This window comes from Rhea pennata, chromosome 1 (genome assembly GCF_028389875.1).
Source record: "Rhea pennata isolate bPtePen1 chromosome 1, bPtePen1.pri, whole genome shotgun sequence".
Taxonomy (NCBI): Eukaryota; Metazoa; Chordata; class Aves; order Rheiformes; family Rheidae; genus Rhea; species Rhea pennata.
Window position 1 is genome coordinate 133449828 of NC_084663.1, and position 21220 is coordinate 133471047.

General features: G+C 38.9%; 1 protein-coding gene across 5 annotated transcripts in view; it reads left to right on the top strand.

The window, feature by feature from the left end:
- SH3KBP1 (SH3 domain containing kinase binding protein 1) overlaps positions 1-21220 on the top strand; it is a 229504-nt gene that overhangs the window by 127670 nt on the left and 80614 nt on the right. For all 5 annotated transcript variants that reach the window (XM_062600784.1, XM_062600769.1, XM_062600751.1 and 2 more), the window contains one exon: positions 12168-12364. In XM_062600784.1, coding sequence (XP_062456768.1) covers positions 12168-12364 — 197 coding nt within the window. The remainder of the gene's footprint in view (positions 1-12167; positions 12365-21220) is intronic.

A 21220-nucleotide genomic window follows, 5' to 3' on the forward strand; every position in this document is an offset into this window, starting at 1 on the left:
AGATATCCATTCTCACCTTTCCAGCTCTTTTCACTGACATGAAGCTTAACATACTTTCTCTAATTTCTTAACTGCTCCTGGAAAGTTTTAATAGTGTTATTTTAAAGGTAACTTGTAACAGCAAGGTGGAAAATGGATTTGTGACCGTATTTTTGCTTCCTTGTTATGTAAAAGCAAGGCAAGGGTAATTTTTTGGGTTAATTAAAAAACAAGAATAATACAAACAAACTGTTTTTATGATATATAAATGAGCATAGCTTTAAATTTTCTGAAAGTCCAACAGAATGATATTCAGGAAAACCTAATCTACATTTTGGTACCAAAATGGGTGTGTTGCTATGCTGAGACAATTCACAGGTACTAGCTATTTTCCTGTAAAATTCTACTGGAAACAGTCACTGTTACCATTGTGTATCTAGGTGAGGTGGGCAACAAGCTGATATTTGTACGTTCTTGGTCTTGCCTGTGCTGCTCAGGTTTAAAAAAAAGAAAATCAACTGCTCATACCCCTTGCCTTCACTTGAATTTTACTTTTTTTTTAAGCAAGAAATCCATATTTTTGATGATGAAAACATTATCTAAAAGATTTAAGATGGGAATTGGGTTTTTTGAATGTATTTTAAGTTTTGAGTATTTTGGGGTTTTTGTTAATGTGTGCTGAGTCAAAACACCTGATTTAAACTATTGGCTGAAAAATCAGTTTATTCAAAATTTGATATCCTATCCCTTCAGCTAAACATTATTAAAGACCAGGTCCCATTTCCAAAATATTTCTATTAAGTTCTCTTGGAAAGATGAAGTATTTCAGATGCTCACAGGATTCTGGTACTTTGAAGAAATTTGAGCATTTCAGTACCATTTTTGGATGTCAGCTGTGTTGGTTCGAGTGCACCACATCTACATCAGGAGTGTGAGCCAGCGTGAGTACATCACTGCAGTACTAGTTTTTTTCAGGCTTTCCTTGAGCTTTATGAGGAGACTGAATGTGAAAGGCATTTAATTAAATTAAAGAGACAGAACCTAAGAAGCAATGCATTCTGCTGGATATAATGAAGAACAGCTTTAGCAAAATCATGAGATTCTTTTATCTGACATACATGCAGTAAGAATATTTTTAACTTCATGTACAATCAGATACTTTGGTTAATATTCTCGTTGTTTTGCTAATACGGCTTAAAAATGTTAGTCACTGAAAGTACAGATTAAAACCTCTTCCTCTCCCTTCTTTTTACCATCGTTCGATTTCTTCTCCCCCACCCTGCCCCTTCTCTTTTTTCTCCTCTTTCCTTCTCTTGCCTGCTATCAGGAAAATCTGCCTTTGAAGGGACATTTCTGTACAGAGTGGCACCGGCAAAGATTGACAGCTACAGACGCTATAACAGTGAGTGTGTTTCAAAATCAACAAGCCATGTTAAAGACAGTTTTAGTCCTCAGTACTTGTTTGACTTATCTACACTTGTAAAAGTGTGCCACTGGTACTCACTTATGGCTGCCCTATATGAACATATCTGTAAGCTAAAATCAATTTGCTGCTGATGAACTGTCTATCCTTGATGCAATGAGAATGCATTCATTCTTTCTGTGCATGTATATGTTATATGTCCATATAATATATGTTTGCAAGCCTACAATGAACTGTGAATTACACCCGATGCTTAGGTCTCAGGTATGGAAATTAAAACAATTTGGTCCCATCATTTCTGCCACCTGAAACATGAAAACTGTTGATAACCACAGTGCTTTGAATTAGAATCACTCTGCTTAAGAATAAAATTTCTATTTTATGATTGCTAAATGTGTAAAATATGCTTTGCTTTTATTAAAGAACAAAGTGTATGTTTTTTTATTTGCTGCATGTTCTTTTGGCATTCTGCCTTTAACAGCAATTATTCATAGAATTTTGGTTCATATGCTTTTCTGCAAAGGAAGTAGGTAAAAGATACAAAGTTACTTTCATTTCACCTTAAAGTTTTTGCCTTCTGCATTCTGGAAACCTGGAACATATGCTGCTTTTCATATGCTTCTACTACCATGTTAATGCAGAAGAAGAGAGGATGGTGATACCAGATGCAAGACAGAGGAAGTAAGGTAGAGAGAAGTCTGTCTTTCCACCTGCTTCTTCATCCAGAAATCTATCAGAAAGGGATCCTTCCGAGTCACATTCTAACTCCAGGTGGCTAAGTACAAAGTGTTCAGCCCTGCACTGCAGTGAGCAGGATGCTGTGTTAATCTTGGCATCTACTTTCCTCACAGCCAGCTTTCTCCTCGAGATGTCCAAGCTGGGCTGCCCTTCTGCCTCCCTTCTGTCTGGAGGGTTTTATGCTCCAATCTCTGAGGACTTCTGGGTTATGAATGTTCGCAGCATGGGATGAGGTGTTGAAGTAGTAGTCCTATATTCTGCTAACTTGCTCTTACCCAGGTTTGGATGAGGGATTTGCTGTTTCGTGGGGTTTACTGGTTTGTTTGTGTTTTTACAAAAGCTGACGTTTCTTCTTTGTGGATCCGTGCAGCTCTGAGAGTTTCCCTCCCTTACTTCTCAGCCACTGCTCCGTGGTCTCCCTGCCTGCAGGGATGCCTCTCCTTTCTGCAGCTATTTTGTCTCCAGCTTTCAGCCAAACTCTTGGTTTGGCTGGGTTAGACTATGTGGCTAGTTGTCTTCACATTTTCCCCTTTCTTCTCACTTTATAGCTTTCAGGACTGCTTACGCACCACCTCAAGTGCATGCACCTAAAGTGCATGCTTCTTGCAGAGTTTTTCAACCATCATCTCCATGGATCACCTCTGTTTTTAAGAATGCGCCTACCTATCTGATTTAGCTAATAAGGATTTACAAAATAAATCTCCCAGGTGCTTGACTTCTGTCTTCAAGATCTAGTTTCAAATCAGGTGCAAGGTCTGCCTTTGGAACCTTTGATTTAACAACCTTAATCTTTCTGGGCAGTGTTGCCCTAACGTTACCTTTCAAAGCTTTTGGGAGACCTGCTGTCCGTGCTCTGCCCATTCTCCAGGGGGTTGAGCATCAAGCAGCCTTTCCTCTTCTTTCCAGGATAGGGGGTGAACATAAGAAAGTCAGGAAGAATTCAGTCACGTTTCAAGTAGTGCTAGAGTTCTGCATTTAATTTCACTTGATGATCGATACTAGCCTCTAGTTATGCCATGTGGCACCAAATAAGTGCCATCAAGACTGATTTCACTGAGTCCATGGTTGGATGGCTCTCTACTGGTACAACAGTATTCCTGATAGACTAGCTGCAAGAAAACAGCTTAACCCACATTAGATTCTGTCTCATGTTGCTCTGGGCAAATGCCCATCTAACCTTTGTTTTCAAAGTCGGGCAAAGATGTCTTGTCTTGCTTAATGCTACCTCCCATGGCATTTAGTTCAGACCTGTGTGTTTTTTGATGCTACAAATGTATCTTCACTTCTCTGTAAAACTACACTGAGGAAGGCCAGACATTCAGCTACGTTTCTGGCCTATTTGTTGCTTATTGGGTTTGGAACTGAAACTGGAAACTGAAATACCGGGAAAGGAATGGGTGGTACACAAAACAAGATCATCTTGGGGAGCAGATTAAACCAAATGAGAACTGACATTCTTAGTGCTTTCTGAGATGCTATCTCCAAAACTAACATGCAGAAAGGAGATTTCATTATTCTTCCTGTTGCGTCTATTGGCAGCTCACTTCTTGCATGCTAATTTTCTTTCAAAACAGGCCTACTGAAGGTCTGGCCAATTTGTTCCATTTCATATCCTATTTATGGTCCTTATTTTTAGGTAAATATACATGTGCTTATGTCTCCAGTGAAAATTGTTTGGAGACAGTCCACGGAATTGTTTTCATTTAGGGATGTCTGCTTAAAGGAACCCAGAGCTATCCTAATTTCAAATTTCTGATTTCTCCGTAAGTTAAGCTCAAGGGTCAGTTCATAGCTTTAGATTACTTATGTCCCACAGGTGCTTTTTTTCCACCTGTATCACATTACATGAAATGTTGCTCAACTTTTGAAACAAGCTGAAAGTTTTACTTTTCAAATATACGTGGAGTGTTAAAATGAGAATTTTATTTTGAAAGCAATTTCACAACAGCTGTGTTTAAAAGGAATTTTCTTACGTAAACAAGGTCCAAAATTTATAAATGTTATTGAATTAGTATGTAGCCTCTTCTAGAGATAACCTTTCACTGGAATATGCAAGATTTCTCCTGCATAAACACCCAACATTGTCTTCATATGCTGACATGGCTTTTTAGGTCATTAGATATGCTGGACTCCACTCAGCAGTAATTCTAACTCCTTTGGCCTTCTGCTCATTAACCTGCTGTCAGTAAACTCCTGCTGCTGCATATGCTGGGTGAAGAGGGACACGCAACAACAAAAAATTACTTATATGTAATTTTGTTGATCACTGTCCTCTTTTCTGCCATCCTACAACCTTCCTATTCCTCCTCGGAAAATGCTTCTTGGATTTTTTTTTTTTTTTTTTTTTTTTTTTTACTGTTTTAATTTCTCTTTCTTCCTTCGCTTTTTTCTCTTTGAAAATGCTACAACTGAGGAACGGGGCATATACAATGCCGGAGAATGACAAATATTTGCCTCTCTTTCTTTATATATGGATCCACAATGCTGTCAGTAATAGATATTAGATATAATGGAAGAAGATGAGACAGGATCGTTGAAACAGAAGTATTCGTGAGTAATTTTAATTTTGTGTTTTCTATTGCTCCGGCACGTGATTTTTTTCCTTAATCCTTGAGCAACAGTGGCTGATCAGAATTCAAAGAAAGCAATATGATTAATGTATTCATGATGTTATTAACTCCAATTAACGGTGTCTGAATGTGAGCAAAGTTAACAAGAAACCCAAATGTCAATCTTAACAATTCTGGAGAGAGGACAGTTAACATTTTTATTTCTCTTCAACTTCTAACTTGCTTACTGAGAAGAACATATAATAAATACCCAGCTGCTACAATGAGAAATAATATCTGAGAAAGAACAATGCTAAAAGATGGGTGAGGGAATTTTTCTGATTAAGAATAAGCATACTGTTGTCTGGAAAACGTACAGATGGCAAGGGATGGAATGGGGAGGAACTGGGAGAAACACAGTAAATCCCGTCAAAGATTTGGGCTCCCACTAGCAAGCGGGTTTTCATTAATCACATGAAAGACCATTTTTCTGTGAGTGGCAGGAAAAGAATCTTTTTGCTTGTGGTTGCTTGTAGGGTCTTTCCCATTCAATACGCAACATGTTCCTGTACTTGGTCAGAACAAGCAAGATGAAAAAATAACTCAGAAATCAAGACAACAATAAGGCATAGCACGGTTGCAAAACTTCCAAACAAAGGATTGGTTTTTTTTCAGTCTTACAGTACTCAGAGAAATGGCTGGGGCTGAGGTGAAGCTACCAGCTTCCACGTTGATGGCTCCACGGTCATGCTGCAGAGGATGCTTGCACTGCACTGCCCTTAATGCATGCTGCTGCGTGGGGCAGGCCACCACTGCCCTTTTCCCTGCATGTTTTCTTGTGAAAGCATAAAAATCTTGGGGCTGTTTGTTATATGGCAAGAACCACTGCACTAAGGAAAACGAATGTGCGAAATGGAAATGACAAAGTGTTTAGACTACAAGGTTACATTTCTTCAAGGAATATAACTGAGAATGATAAATACTGACTAATATTGAGATAGTCTACGTTAACAATCTGTGTATATAACTCTTGGTTAAGAATTTGGTTTTTGAAAGTATAAATTTATTAGCCTTGATTTTCTGAAGATTCAACATAGCTTTGTTCTAAACTAATATTTAAAATCGAACTGCCTTTTCTGTTCTTTTTAATGACAGTACAGAATGTTGTTGGGGATGGCGTCAACAAAGTACAGGACTTTTGCAGCAAGCAAGCTCGAGATAACCCCTGCTAGGCTGTATTGTTTCTCTGCTGCTTTGCAAGGAAAAAGAAGGAAGGCGCTTCCTCTCCCATCTCCTCCTGCAGTTACCGTGTGCAGCTTCACCTTCTCTGTCATTCAAATTGGTCACTCAGGCGCTCCACGCCATCCTTCTCGAAATAGAAGGAAAGCCCACATTTCCCCTTCCCTTCCATAAAAGGCAAAAATCCCAATAAGCTCCCTTTACACAGTGCTTTATTCCAGTAAACACAGTTGACAGCATTTCTCTCTGGCTGCCAGACCAAATCAGGCAATTCTTTGCACTGTCTCAGGTGTGTGCCACCAAACAGCTGACCTTTCCGTCGCCCAGCAGAGCCAGCCTCATGGGTGCTGAGAGCAAGTCCGGGGGAAAGCTACCTTATGCAGCATCAGCGGCGTCTCTCTTTTGCCCAGTACCATAGAGCCTCTTTAGAGAGAAACAATCCTGAATAAAGAACAAAAATTAAAGTGGTAAATAATACCTTAAAATAGAAGGCTCTGTAAAACTCACAGTGTATTCTTTTTTTTTTTTACTGATGTGTTTTAACCTATTTAGAACAATTCTTTTCCTGCTTTGAATGGAGTTAATTTTATCACAGCTGTTTACTTTTGCTTTAATTTACACAGTCCTTTATCTTCCCTAAATATCTTTCAGTTTTAGAGTCCTGGTCTGATGCCAGCACAGCTCTGGGGATGTTGTATGTTGATAAATTAAGTCTGATGTTGTGGTCTCTTTTTAATCCCTGTTTGAGCTAATCTGTTTTGGTGCATTTCAGAATATTGCTCTCAGAAGACCGGTAATAGTTACAGCAGGCGTGTGGTGTGTTTGAAATATCTTAAGAAAGCTAATATACCCCATAAACCCACAGAGGAAGAAAAGTGCAAAATTCTCCCCAGACATGTTTGTGAGGATTTAATCTTCATGAATCCTAAATTATCTTGTGTTTATAAGGACCATGAAGCAACAGCGAATCTTGGAGCTTTGAATGCTTTTAGGGAGCCTTATTTCAGTATTCCCATATCTTGTCACGGGCAAAAGTTAGGAGCAAATGGTTCCTGGAAATTTTAACTTCTTGCTGCTGATGTTGCCATTACTCTGGCTTTAAGCAGCTTACTGTAAAAGCCACTTAATACTTGGATTTGATTCTGCCTTATGGTGCTAGAGATGATTTGCAAACAATAAATTTAGGCAAAATAATAAAATTAATTTGCTTGTAAAGTGAGACTCAAAAAAGACTTTGTTCTGTGAAATTATAAAGGTCTGGAAAGGTTTCACACTATTAGGACTTGTGTGATAGTAGAGACATCAGCAAGAAATGAGTTAATGTTATGTTCTTGACTAGTTAGCTATCCAAATGCCTTTAACTCTTTGAAGCTTCTAGAAAATTTGCTGTTAAATAAATACAGGCCTGCCTAATGTGGCTCTTAGCCTGTCCTGCGTATGTTTGAAGTATTTAGCAACTAACCTTAGAAGAAAAGAGAAAGATGTTTCTGAAGTCAGTAGTTTGCTAAGCTGCTGACCTTACCTTCTTCATGCTTCAGTTCATTGCCTCACTGCAGCTATTTCAGTCTGTGTGGGTGTGTTGGTCATCAGGAGCAGATCACTGCACCAGCTGAAGCACTCTTCAGTCCTTCATACCCGTTCAGCAGCCAGACCGCCCTGCTAACTCTAGCTCTTCTTGCAGAAAATTCCTTATTTAAAATTCATAGCCTGACAGTCCAGGTCACTTAAGTTCTTGCTTAGTTCCCCGCCATATCCGTGGGCTGCATTTCTCTTTCAAGGAAACTGCCCACCCAGCTCTCTCCTCCTACTAAGCTGTTTGCAGGAGTGATGAAAAAGGCCTTGAAAAGCTGAAGAATAAAAGGGGAGTGTTTGAGTCAATGAGGAGATGGATGTTTTCCATTTTGGGAGGAGGGATTACCTCAGCCATCCCTTCCCTGTGCAGGCACAGCTAGAGAGGCATGTGTAGCCAGGCCAACTGCAGCTACGCTTGGCAGGATTGCTCCTCTCGTAGAGGAAAAGAGGCAGGTAGGATCATAGAAGAACTGGTTTAAGTAGCTTCTTTTGTCCATCTCTTGAGGGGAGAGAAGTCAGATGGGATAGGATCGTAGAGTGAAGAGTCATTCTTGGAGTCCAAATACTTTTTAAGAGACTTGGACAAGGCCTGAATTGTGGAGGAAAAGCAAATAACTTCACCCTTTTAGAAGACTGTTCTTGGGTCACTCTCTGAGCTCAGGTTGGCTCATCTCTGAATTGGAAGAATGGGGGCAACTAGAAAATAAATAATAAAATCAGAGTGACAGAACATGGTACTGGGGATATGATAATGAAAGCTATATTCCTTAGTTTTAGTCAAAATGTAGAATAGCACCTCTTTTAGTCTCCGCCATTGCCACTTTGTAGAATAAACTTCTCATCAGGACTGTGTGCTGAGACAAAGTTGTGCAGCAGCACGGGGAATGAAATGACTCAAAATGCCATCAAGCACAGATGGATGATGCTAGGGCAATCTGCTAGAAGCCTGAGGTAAGGCTTCTGATACAAGGTATGATGTTTCATCATAGAAGAATGCTGATAGAAGATGAAGACTCCATAATGAAAAACAAATGATGACCCAGAAATAAAAGTCCAGTTCTTACTGCAACCTCTTGAGGTTTCTGAACTCTCTTTCATGCAGGCTTCAAAGATCTGGAAGTCCATGTGAGACCTGTTGCATAATTCTCATAATTACTTCCATATTGTATTTGCAGCCATTGGGAAAGATTCAGCTCTAAATGTATGTCACCTCCTACAATTAGTGACATGGAAAACCTATTTTAATAACTTATTTTAAAGATAGCTTTCCTACTCATTTCAGGGGGTGGCTAAGAGACATGATGGCTCCTATCAGACGAAACTCAGTTACTCGTTGAGGGAGGTCTCAGCATGCTTTTACTCTCCATCAGAGAGCAGTTCTAGGAGATTCTGGCAAGGATGAAAGGGGGAACCTTTGCCAGAGTATAGTTTTCTTATCCTGGCTCAAAAAGGATCTTTTGTTTAGCAAAGAGAGGTCGATCACTGTGATCTGTGTAGAGTTTAGAGTTGTTGAAGCTTTATATTCAAATATTATTCATTGTAAGTTCTCTTTGAAGACAAAAGCTGTAAATAAAATTCCTCTAGCCTCTCTCTTAGCCACGACCTAGTGACTGATATTTTTCAAAGCTAGAACAGTCCTGCTGGTATAACTCTCATCTTTTCTGTTACTGTCCAAGACATAACAAGGTATAGGAATGAGAGAAAGGCAGTGACGTTGACATGTTGGCTGAAGAGGTTTTTACCTGCCAGGCTTAACTGCTCTAACCCCATATCTGCAAATGCCTCTGTGTTGTGAAAATGCTCCGCTATGGATTTGTTCCTGCCACAGTGCAGGGCAGGGTGACAGTGTCACGGATTATTGCCTCCATGAGCTCTGGAAGGGAAGAATCGCACAGAATTTACTCTCTTGATGGGTGTGAAGACCACTGTTCTGACTGCTGTGATAAACTAGTGAAATCAGCTTTAAGCTTTTTCCCGTGGCTCTTTTGGGGAAAGTAGAAAGGCCCAAGCAAAAAGATAAAGGCCTCAGCCTATTTGAGAAAAAAAAGAGTCATAGTAGTCTTTTTTGGAATTCTTTCAAATTATTTTGTATTCTAGTCTTGTACAGTTTATGGAACAATTAAATTGTGCAATGACACCTAAATTGAACCCTCACAAGGTGAATCGTGTTATTTCTGTTCAATAGGTAAATTTAGCAGGCACTCAAGAGGCCAGAGAGCCAAACTGTTTTGCAGAACTTTTTGTCTGCTTCTAATTGGGAGCTTTCTCTAATTCTGCATCTCTATTCTTTTCCTGTTTTGGGTACAGAAAATCTTAGAACAAAGCAGTGTGTGATGATTTTTCTGGTTAACATTCTTGCTAAAAATCCTGGCCTGACACAGTTCCTGAATTCCTTTTCTCACACATCCTTGATGTTAAAAGCGATTTTAACAGGTGAGCCCCTGGCTTTCTTGATTTTGAAGCTGTGTCTATAGGCCTCAGGATGTGGCGCATTTCTGTGGTTCATCACAGAAGGCTTCCTTAAAGGAGCCTTTGATGAAGATTCTACGTTTTACTGGATGATCATGTTTCTTCATAGTGAATTAGCAGTAAGACAAGAGGTCTCTCCTTAGAAACAAGTTAGTGTTCACCTAAATCACAGAAAATTGTTGGATGGAGAATATCTAAAAAGAATTTATCAGACTTCAGACAAATCTTTACCAGTAAGACTCCTTGCATATTCTGCCCTCTTGAGCATTGTCATGATACATATATTTATTTGCCAGAGAATTCATTGGTTCCTACCCTTTTCTCAGATGGGCTGTTGCAACCATTTGTAGGCCTGTGCTGTATGCCTGATCACTGAAATGATCCTACTTTAAAAAATAGACCAAAAAACCCAACAAAATCAAAACCCATGTTCCAAGCCCCAGAAAATCATTGTTTTCTGCCTTTGTTGTTAATGAATCATTGTGGATGGAACATCAAGAAAACATATGAGGAACTCTACCTTGAACTCTCTTCTTCCTTTTTCTGCTCTCCTGAAGAAGTTTCTCATCTTGTGGATTTTAGGCTTGTTAAAATCAAAACCATCGTTTGAGTCAGGGAGAGGAAAGGAAAGGATATATTGTATGTTGTTATTACTAAAATTTTTATTCATAGGGGGTTTTGTTGGCTTCAGTGAAATATTCTTTCTTTAGATACTGCCTTGTTCAGTTTTGTGAATTTGTTCTAGTTTAGGCTGGAAACAGTATTCAGATGCTTTCAGCTCAGGGTGCTGTTTTATTCTACTCCTACTGCTGAGAGTGGCAGAGAACTGTAGAAACTGAGGCATTATGAAGTTACAGAGTTTCCCACATGCTTCGCAACTTGCAGACCTTTTATGGGGATCTGCTAGACCGCATCATTTTTATCTACTCTTAATGCCATTTCTTTCCATTTGGCAGAAAGAGATTATGTGCTAGAGTACATAAGGGAAGAGGGAAACAGATTTATGTATAATATTTATTTGATTTTGGGTGCCCAGATTTTAAGGATGATTCTTTCTTTTGTACTGGTAGCCTGTTATTATAAAAATCCATTGCAGTTGATCTGTGGACCTCCATATAAGAAAGATTAAGAAGATATGAAAACTAGATTCTTTTTTTTTCTTTCTTTGACTCATAAGATCAATGTCTGTAGCACCACGAATGCTTCTGAGTAGAATGTGATAATTTGGGTTCATTGTCGTTAGGTGGATTTAATCATGCTCTGTAGTAGCAGCAATTGCAGTATTTTTTTTTTCCCCATGGAATCGTAGTTAGCTCAATCTGTAATGTAAGAAGGAAGATTTCAATGATTCTGGAGGCTATCTCAATGGGAGGAAACTTCAGAGGGTCATTTTTGCTTCCAGTGAGTATTGGGCCTGATTCTGCACCATTCTGTAAAGTGGCTGAAGCATCACCTTTTTGGATTTGTGGCCTCTGTTATTCAAAGAGCGGAAATTTTCAGATAAGTGTAGATAAATTTTCCTATTCACTGAAAGAAGTAATGCAAATCAGAATGTCAGTTTTGATTTATTATATTCCTAGAGGATGGCGTGCATGGGTGCTCTTCTTATGAGGCTGGCTGTGCTGCAGAGAGATTTAATTTTCAGCAGGGAACATATTATGCAGCTTATTTGATTGCAAATTTGTTTAAACAGCTTTCAGCTTTATATTTCCCAGTTAGGTAATGTAGCTTTAGATACTAATTGCATAATTGGTTTGATGTGAGTCATACAGATTTAAGGTACAGTATGCCTGGTCTGAATGCTTTTTAGCTTTAAGTGGCATTATAGAATAGCTGCCCTAGAACTGAATTTAACTCTTTCATTTCTTGGATTCTCTTCTGAATAATCTTTTTCTATGGATGAAGAGTTTTCTTGGTACTCAAGGAATGGCTACTCTAATGAATAAAGTTTTCATATTGGAGTGTGCATGTTCTGTGTGTTGGTGTAAGTTCTCGCTAGTACACCAATGTGATAAAATAAAGAGATCTTAAAAACTCCAGAGTGAGTGCATGGCACAGAGAGCATCTTCTTTACCTGTTTTTCATGGCTTTGTTTTCCTTTAGGGGATGGTGGGAGGGATCATTCTCCATTCACAGTCTGGTTTGAAACTACTGGGTTTAACACCTAAGATTCTTTCTTTCATCCTTCCATTTCACAGGCCTGAAAGATACTACAGGCTCTGAGAGTGATGGAGGTGACTCTTGCAGCACAAAATCTGAAGGAGCCGATGGAGGCACAACAATCCAACCCAAGAAGGTCAAGGGTGTTGGCTTTGGAGATATCTTCAAGGACAAACCTATAAAGCTAAGACCAAGGTCGATAGAGGTTGACAATGACTTTCTCCCAGTAGATAAGGTATGTATCATTTCTTAATTCTCTCTTGGTGTTGATTTAAATAAATGTTCTCCCTAAAGTTCTAAATTTGATCCTTGGCAAGAACTTGGAGATTCATGGTCATTGTTTTCTACTCTTTCTGTGAACAAGACTACATTTTTTCTTTTGCCACCCACCAGAAAATGAATTCCCGTGAGGTTAGCTGCCTGCAAGAATTGTGACTTTGCTTAAATATTTCTTCCTATGTTCATGCCTCCGTCTATTGGACTTTTCTTCTAAGTAAATATTAGTTTGGAGAACAAGACTTGAGAGGCTTCTTCAGGTTTGCAATTACTCACATTACTGTAAAAAATAATAGCTAGTTATGTAAACTGAGAGGGGATTACAGCCACTATGCCATCAGACTGCTAAAAAGGAAGCTTCAGAAAATACCTAAACACCTCAATTCAGTAGCGGGTTTGTTATTTAAAAAGATGCTTTTAAAAATTACCCAGCTTTCTTAAAAGGGCGCCGTAAAAGCGAAAGTGTATTTTATGTAATTTTATTCTATATAACCTAAAAAGAAAGTCCTGAGATTAACACTTGGGAAAGAAAATCTTGTTTTCTGATAATTGATTTTAAATAAATCATCTTTTTAGAGAGCACTCTTTGTTCTCCTGCTTCAAAACAATCTTTACATAAATTAGAAATAAAAAGACTAGAAAGCAAAATGTGATGTTTCTAATAAACTGGAGGAGGGGTACTTTTAAATAAAATAAATTGATCATTCTAGGGTATGTTCAGTAGGGATGTGAACGAAAAAAAAGCAGTTTCCTAATGCAGTTAACAACCAGAGAAAAACCTTGCCAAATCCTTCTTTCTTTAAGCAAAGAATGAGATTTCTATAGGGTTATTACTGACACTCTGAGACAGGGTGCTGGCAGACTTGCACAGTCCAGCATCCTGCTATGGGCACAGATACGTGATACATTTGGCTCCAAAGTGATTTTAAGAAGTTCCTGCGCAGTTGCAGTTGTTTCCTGGTGCTGCAGCTTCTCAGCTGTTGAGCTGTGCTGTGCAGTTGTCTTCAGAACCAGGCACTTCAGTGGTTATATCTTCCAGGAGGGGCCCTCAAAATCTTTGGATTTTAAGCTAGGTCATTTCACTGACCTAATTTATAGCACAGCCTCCTGCCCCACCACAGGTTATAATGGTACAGCAGAAAGGGAGATGATGCTGAGATGTGGTGGAAACTTCATAAGCTAGTTACACTGCAGGAAAAATGATTAATATTTTACAGGTTACTGCAATTTGGATTCTGTATAAATAGAGTAGTGGAGAGCTGGGATAATCAGAGTATCTGAGTAAAGGAAAAAAATAGATTATTTTACACACAAACTGTTCCTGGCTTCTTCAAAGCCTGCATGGTGCTCTGCTCGCGTTCTCTTTCTGGGTGGGCTGATTACAAACTCATGTGTAGTGCTTGGGTAACATATAGAAGCAGAAGCAGCTGAGCTGTGTTCGAATGGCACCTCGTCACAGCAGTTTGTCTGGGAGCCAAGAGAGCAACAGCCTGGATCTGGCAGCACTTGCTGATGAACTGCCCTCAAACCAGACTCAGGGAACGTGGTTGGGAGAGAGTGAAGACAGCTCTGTGGGGAGCTGTCATGGCATCTTTCTGTGGTGTGGTTTATTTGTGATCCTGACAGTCTACCAGTGGTTAAGATGGCTAAGGTGAGACTGGGCTTTATGAGGGTTTTGTGAGCACCTGCACATGAAGTCAGTTAATGAAAGGTTGGGTTTTTTAAAACTTTTTTGATTATGTTTGTTTTTACAATCTTATGGCTGCATAGGATCTTTCTCAAACAAGTCCCAGGTATGGGAAATGTCTGTACAGGACTTACAGCAGTAAGACTTAAGCTCATATATGGCTTTACTTGAACCTTTTCCTTGAGTCAGATCATACAAACTTCTGTAGCATAAGGAAATGCATATTTTAATATTGCAGTTCTACAAGAGGTGGATTTTTTTAATTATTAATTTCCTGCTACTAGCTAGGTAAGAGGAATAGATTTTATATGCCATACATGAAGAGGATCACCTAAGATAAACATCCTTAGAATTTACATGTTAGTAGTATTTAAGATTGCTGTGTAACATAAGCATTCATTTGTAGGTTATTGACCAGAATTCCAGTGTTGCACAAAATTCATTTTTTTTTTCAGTTTCATGTGGGCAGGTCAGAATTTACAAACGGTAAGGCTCTTGTAATGCCATATGAAGCATTTCATTTGTCTTTAGTTTACTCTAAGTGTATCCATATGTATGGTAGAGGTTATAAATGGGAACTGATTAAAATAAATTACATATCCCTTGAACTCTGAAGTCCCTTGTTTTAAAGTGAAGTAGTCACAAAGTGCTCACTAAGTGGCCTTCATTCAGTGAAGGGAACTCTCACTGCTCTTTATAATAATGAGAAATGTTACCTTCCTTTTTTTCCCAAAGGGCAGAGGATATTTGTGCATCATAAGTTGGTGGGTTTGTTTCCAAGCCAAAAATTGAATTTGGGGTTTCCAGAGTTCACAGCCTATTCACAGACCTTCTTTCCTATGTCTTCAGATTTCTCTTAAAGTCAGCATGTGTAATGGAACATAAGCTTCATCTTTGTAAGCAGAACATATTATTTGTGTTTCAAACATGTGGTTAAGTTAAAAACAATGTCTGTACTGTCACTGCTTAATTCCTGTCCTGAGTCAGGATGGTTAATCTTTTTACATTGACATTCAGAGGCTTCATCACTGCAGTCTTTGGCTACTCATAGCACAGATACATGATTCACTGGCACAACATTAGGTTATGATTACAAAACATCAACCTCCCCAAATACATTTCTCCTGGATGGAAGAAATTCCTCCCTCATCACTGCAGTGTTCTCTGCCATTTAGTGCTGGCTGATAGATAGAGAATTCTGTTTTATTTGTAGTTCCAAGAAAGGTCATACTTGGCTTGAGGGCTGTGCTTACTGGATCAAAAATGTTGTAACCTTATGATGCAGAGTGCCAAATCAGTACAATTTTTTTTGTCAATTTAGTTTTTAAAGGGATCTTTGCCCTGGTAAGTATCCTGTTCATTTACAAGAAGTAGTCTCAGTTTTTCACTCACAATTTTTTGAAGAGACCGAAATGATGCTTCATTCAATTTATTCACATTTTGTTATGCTTTCTGAAGTTTGGAGACCCTAAACCCTTTCTGTTGGCTACTCTTGATTCTGTTATAGATGAAACATTTAATATACTTCTGTAATGATACTGTTACCTTCTTGATTTTACAAATTTCCTAACAACTACTGAATGTTCTGAGTATGAATAAATTATCATAAAGATTGTATAATGTGGGATCATTTATCACAAGATAATTCCGTGGAAAATGTCAGTCCTGTTTACAGAAGAATCGACTTAGTCTCATTTTGTTGGCATTACTACTTTGTGGTTTAATTTGTTTTCTATTTTATCAGTCATAATTTTACAGCATGTTTTGTGCAAAGGTGTTTTGCAAGGTTAAATGACCCAAGCATCGTGGTGAGTTAAGAAGGCTTTCACACAAGGATTGGCAGGAGTCAGAGGGCAGAGAGGTTTGCTGGCCACTGGGAAGGAATAGGTTCCCCTGGGCCCTCCTGTAAATCACTGCTCTGTTTCTTGTGCTCTAGGTGATGGTCTGCTAATAACAATGCCGAATATAGTGATTCTCCTCTTTGAAGATGATCAATAAACTGCCTAAGTAAAGGCAAAACCAGGAATTGCATGAAACCTCATGGGCTTCATTGGTGGGCATAATTCATTGCTTTGCTGTTCTTGGTTTTTAAGAATCACAAAGGCAGATTATCCTAGGGAAATTAATGATGTGCTTGTGGTCACTTAGTAAGAACAGTGCCATCAGAGCTCTCCTTTTGTGTTTTAAAATGAAGGATTTGAATGCTTTGCAGTGCTTCTGGTTTTCCTTGGCTGTTTGTGTTGATCAGTCAGCCACGAGCTGTATTTGTTTCCTGGTGAACCAAGATTCAAATTCCTAAGGCTTGGCTCTGTCAGAGTTAAATTCCCCTTAATGATAGGTGTAAGTGAGCTAATTGGCTGTGCTACATGTAGCTGAAGCCCTCGTTTGCTGATAGATAGTGTGCATGTGTTCATATTGCATCTCTTTAGAATATTTAGTGAAACACTGTTAGAGTAGCACAAATTTTGTGGTCAAAAAGAAATGTGTATTTCATGTTTCCACATTCTCCTTGTGCCACTTCAAGGTACTTAAACAGATGCTTATACTTATTTCTTCTTTCATTTTGTAGTAGCTTACCTAAAACTTTCGTTCTGAGGTTTGACTTCCTTCCAATATTATCTATGTAAAATTCCATTGTTCAGCAAACCAGCACTTTTTCCTTTCCCATACCTAAAAATAAGCCTCTGAATGTATAAGATAATTAATTTTGACCAATACCTTCCTTGGTCTGAATTTACTATATAGGATTGATTAGCGAGTTGATGTTTGAGCTAAGAATGCTAAATGCCATTGTAGTTGAATTTAAGATAAAAAGTCCTTTTATATCTTTCTCTGGAAACTGTATTTTCTTCAGAAGAAACTAGAGAATTTTTTTTCACATTTTGTCTTTGAGAATATTATATTTCTACTTTTCTTCAGGCAAGAGATTTCTGAAGACTTTTTCATTATTAGCTAGTGTTGGAGAATTCACAGGAAGAGCTAGATATCATTAACAGGCTTTACTGAGGTCACATGAGTGCTTGCCAGAGCTTAACATAAATTATATTTGACTGTCAATTTGGGGAATATCGCAGCCACCAGAATGATCAGGAGGAGGCCGTCATGGCTCTAGATCCAAAAACTTGTAAGATCTAACTAACTGGTGTTTAGGGATCCTTCCCACTACAAGATACTAAATTCAGGCTGAAATAAATTTTAATTATATTTGAACATATGTGAGAGAGAGAGGTGGAAAAGAAATAATGAAAGCAGACACAAGAGCTATAAGAGCTAAAAGCTCATGTCAGTTATTAAATCTGCCTGTCCTCTGCAGTAAGATAGAAATTTGTAAATGTAGAGACTGGACACTTACAAGGCCTGTGACCTAGGGACGCTGAACCTGTGAACAGTAACAAAACACAGCTGTGACATCTTTGCCTCACCTGATCTGTTAATTCCTACCTTGTTACTTGCAGGAAATATTTTTCTCTTAGTTTTCAACAGTCATTAAAAAAAAAAAAAATCTTTGAGAGTTGCAAGCTGGAGATCTTCCTTAGCATTTCTGAAGCAGCTGGTGTTGTATCTGAGCTCTACCAGCACTGCCCGCCAATGGTGTGTGGCCAGCGCTGCCTGCACAGGGGCATGTGGCAGTCTGCTCTTGCCTCCCTGTTGTACAGTGCTGTGCAACGTATTCCTTGCTTCAGATGTTACTGAAGGTACTTGCTCCCCTACCACAAAAAATGTTGAAGTCTGTGCTCAAAATATGAAGAGAACTAAAAAATGAATGTGAGCAAAAAACACCTGGCCTTGAATACAAGCGCTATTAAGAACGCCTGCTGGGACAAGAATGTGTGTAGGTCCTTGTACGTGAAAGCAGAGGCTTCCGATGTTCATCTCTTCAGTGACAGCCTCAAGTCACGGCAGCCATCGTGGCGAGTGTTGGTAGCGCGCCGAACTGTACGTAGAAACAGGAGGGAGTGGGCAAGAGTGCAGGAAGCATTTGTGTTGGGCTTTGTTGCGGTGTGCTGCAGTTGGGCATCGTTGCTCTATAACCGTTTCTTCTAGTGGCACCGTGTAAGTAAAGCTGCTGGGAAAGAAGGTCCCTGGTGCACTGCTGTAGTTGTTGCAAGAGCAGGGCTGCCTGGATTCAGCGAGAAAAAAACAGGTTTCTTCCTTTACGCAAAAGTAACACACATCTGTGAATGATGGTGGATGCTTGCAGAGCAGTATGCATGTTATAAATAAATTCTTTAAAATATCATTGCCCTTTGCTGAGTAAATAATTCACAACAGTAAGAAGTAACCTGGTCTGTGCAGGGCAGATGAAATATGGCAAGTTCTTAAAATGAGGGACAGTTGAAAAGCAGCATGTCTCTTCTAGGGAGGCTTAATCAAAGCAAGGCTTGGTACAAAGAGGTAGACCAGGAAATGGAAAATTAAGTTTAATAGAGGGGAACAAATTTGATAATTCTGACTGGCTATGAGTCTCTACTGAGTCACTGAACTGCAATACTTGAGTAAATAGTATCTCCTGATCTCCTGGATACTTCCTGCTTTTCCATGCTTTCCCATTAAGTATGTTTATTCTCACATTTTGTCCTTTGGGTTGTAATATGTTCAAGCTGCCTGAGCAGAGCTGTCCAGGTATTGGTGACATGGTTTAGCTTTTGTAGCAGTCTGCAATAGCGTGTTTTTTTGTGTGTGTGTGTTTTTTTTTTTTTTTTTTTTTTAGTGGAAAAACTTAACTGCTTATGAATATTTTGTGCTTTTGTTTTTAATAAAGTAGCTGTTGGAATCTGAATAAATGTACGATAGTTGTTGTCTGTGCCACGTACATTTTTCTCTTTATGAAAGAAACACAAAACGCGTATGCGTGAAAACCGTTCCCCGCTTATGTTCCTGAACTACTTCAAAACCATGCAAAAGTAGAAACAAAGTAGTTTAAGAAGTACTCCTGCTACTAGAAGTTACTCCTAGAGTAACGTGGAGAATCTGGTCTATTGTCCTGGGGGAGAACCCTGGGCTTCCGCCAGGATGACATCTCTCAGAGGAGGGCTGGGAGGGAATACTCCCTAGTTTTCAGCAGTGGTTTTGATTATGAAATGTTAGCATGCTTCAGTATGAAAAACAGGATGTGTAGGTTTAACAACACAAAACACTATGCTTTAATAACTTAAAATGGAGCTGATGTCTAAGTTCCAGAGGCAGCTGATGGAACATGAACTGAATTTCCAGAAAAAATTTCTTACGCGTTTCAACTGCAGTAGAGAAAATACATTAGCAAGTAACAGTATCTGACATGCAAGCTGACTTTTTTTTTTGCTGTCTAATGAGCTTCAGGAGAATTGACTCACAAATTAATACAATATAATGTATATAATAATAACAATAAAATCCACCTAGATAAAATCTAACTGATATAAGCTGGTATAAACAAGTTCATTCTGAAGGCTCTGATTACATTAATTTGAACACTTTTATAAACTGTATCTTAGTGTTTCTAGCTAAAATAGTTCTTTTTTCTTGATCCACATTGATTTTTGTCAGACACTATGATTTTGAATTGTGTAGTTCTTAACTTTTTTAACCTTTAAAAAGCTTATAAAAATTTTAATGAGAAGATACTTGATATTCTTTGCAGAAATGATCTTTGAAAGTTAGTACAAATACCACTACGCCAAAAAAAAAAAAGTCTGAGTTTTCAGTTTAGATAAATAACTTTCCTGCTTGCTGAGGCATTAAAGAGATTTGTGAACATAAACCAAACTGTGTAAGATCTGCAAGTTACCTTGACTAGAATTTATATTTTCATTTTTTTTCCTGTCTATTTAAAATAATTTGTGATAATATTTTGGAAAATATGAGTCGGCAGGAAGTAAGTTTGCGTAGGGCGTCAGGCTTCACCCACTGAATCATTCCTGAACCTGTTCTGCAGCAGGGTGCTGGTCCAGGGAGTGTGCGGCAGGAGATGGTACCTTTGCTGTGATCCATCAACTTGCTCATTTCCTGTTTTTAAAATATCCTGATATTTTTTTCTGGAAGTTTGTACGTGCTTTGATAGTCCAACTCAGATCAGTTTTGATTTGTTTTTGATATAGGGCTCGAGGGGATCTCGGAGATCATCTAATCCAAGCCATTCAATCAGTTTAGGACCAAGCAGGTTTCATGAATCCCCAAGAGATGTCCATTGACTTGTTTTTAAAAAAGCATCCAGTAAAGAAGACATATACCCTCCCTATCTTCTACTTTTTCACTACCATAACAGAAAGCATAGTCTAATATCCCAGCTCAGCAAACTAAGCTTTTTCTTGTCCTTTTCTGTAGGAACTGAATTGAACTTAATTGCCTTGCCCTTTAAAACCTTCTACAATAAAGTTTATCCTGTCTTTCCTTACTATGTGCCTCTCAAAAGTAGAGAACAATTTTTACTTTCATCTTTTTAATGTATGAGTTAAATGTCTGTCGTCTTGTCTCAAACCTGTGTTCCCACCCATATGAGAGTGTCTCCTTAGATGGTGGGTTACGTGTCTATAGGGAAGGTGTGGAGTGTGCTCATGTGTGCACATGGCTGATGTGTTTGTGTGTAACTGCTCAACGCTTTTTTTTAAAGCTTCTTGAATACTGTTTAAGGTCAAACAGAAGTGAGAGTGTATAATACACTGTGGTTTGCTTAAATATAAATATTTAATTTGCTCCAGATTATCAGAGAAGACCATGGTATTTTGCCATCTGCTCCCCCACTGCCTTTTTTGAGTCTTTTTTCATTTAAGTGGAAGCTTGTGAAGAGGAAGTATTAAGAATTTATAAAATTTTAATGGAACACAGCATCATCGTAATGATGTTTCAGTTTTACCAGTTTCTTAATCAGCTTCCTTTAAAAAACAAAAGGCCGAACAGAAGCCTAAATGGCATGAAATTTCAACTTTTTTTTTTTTTTTTTTTTTTTTAACTGATGAGACCGATACTCTCGCCATTTGTCAGAAGCTCGTTTTCCAGCGGCGCGATTCGCCCCACTTTGCGCCGGGGGAAGCGGGCCTACGAGAAGTCTGCCCCTCCGTGCCCATCCCCGGCGCGGCCGGCTCGCCGAAGCCGGGGGCGGGGGGGGGACCCGGTTCGGTCGGTCGGCGACGGAGGGGAAAGGCCGAACCT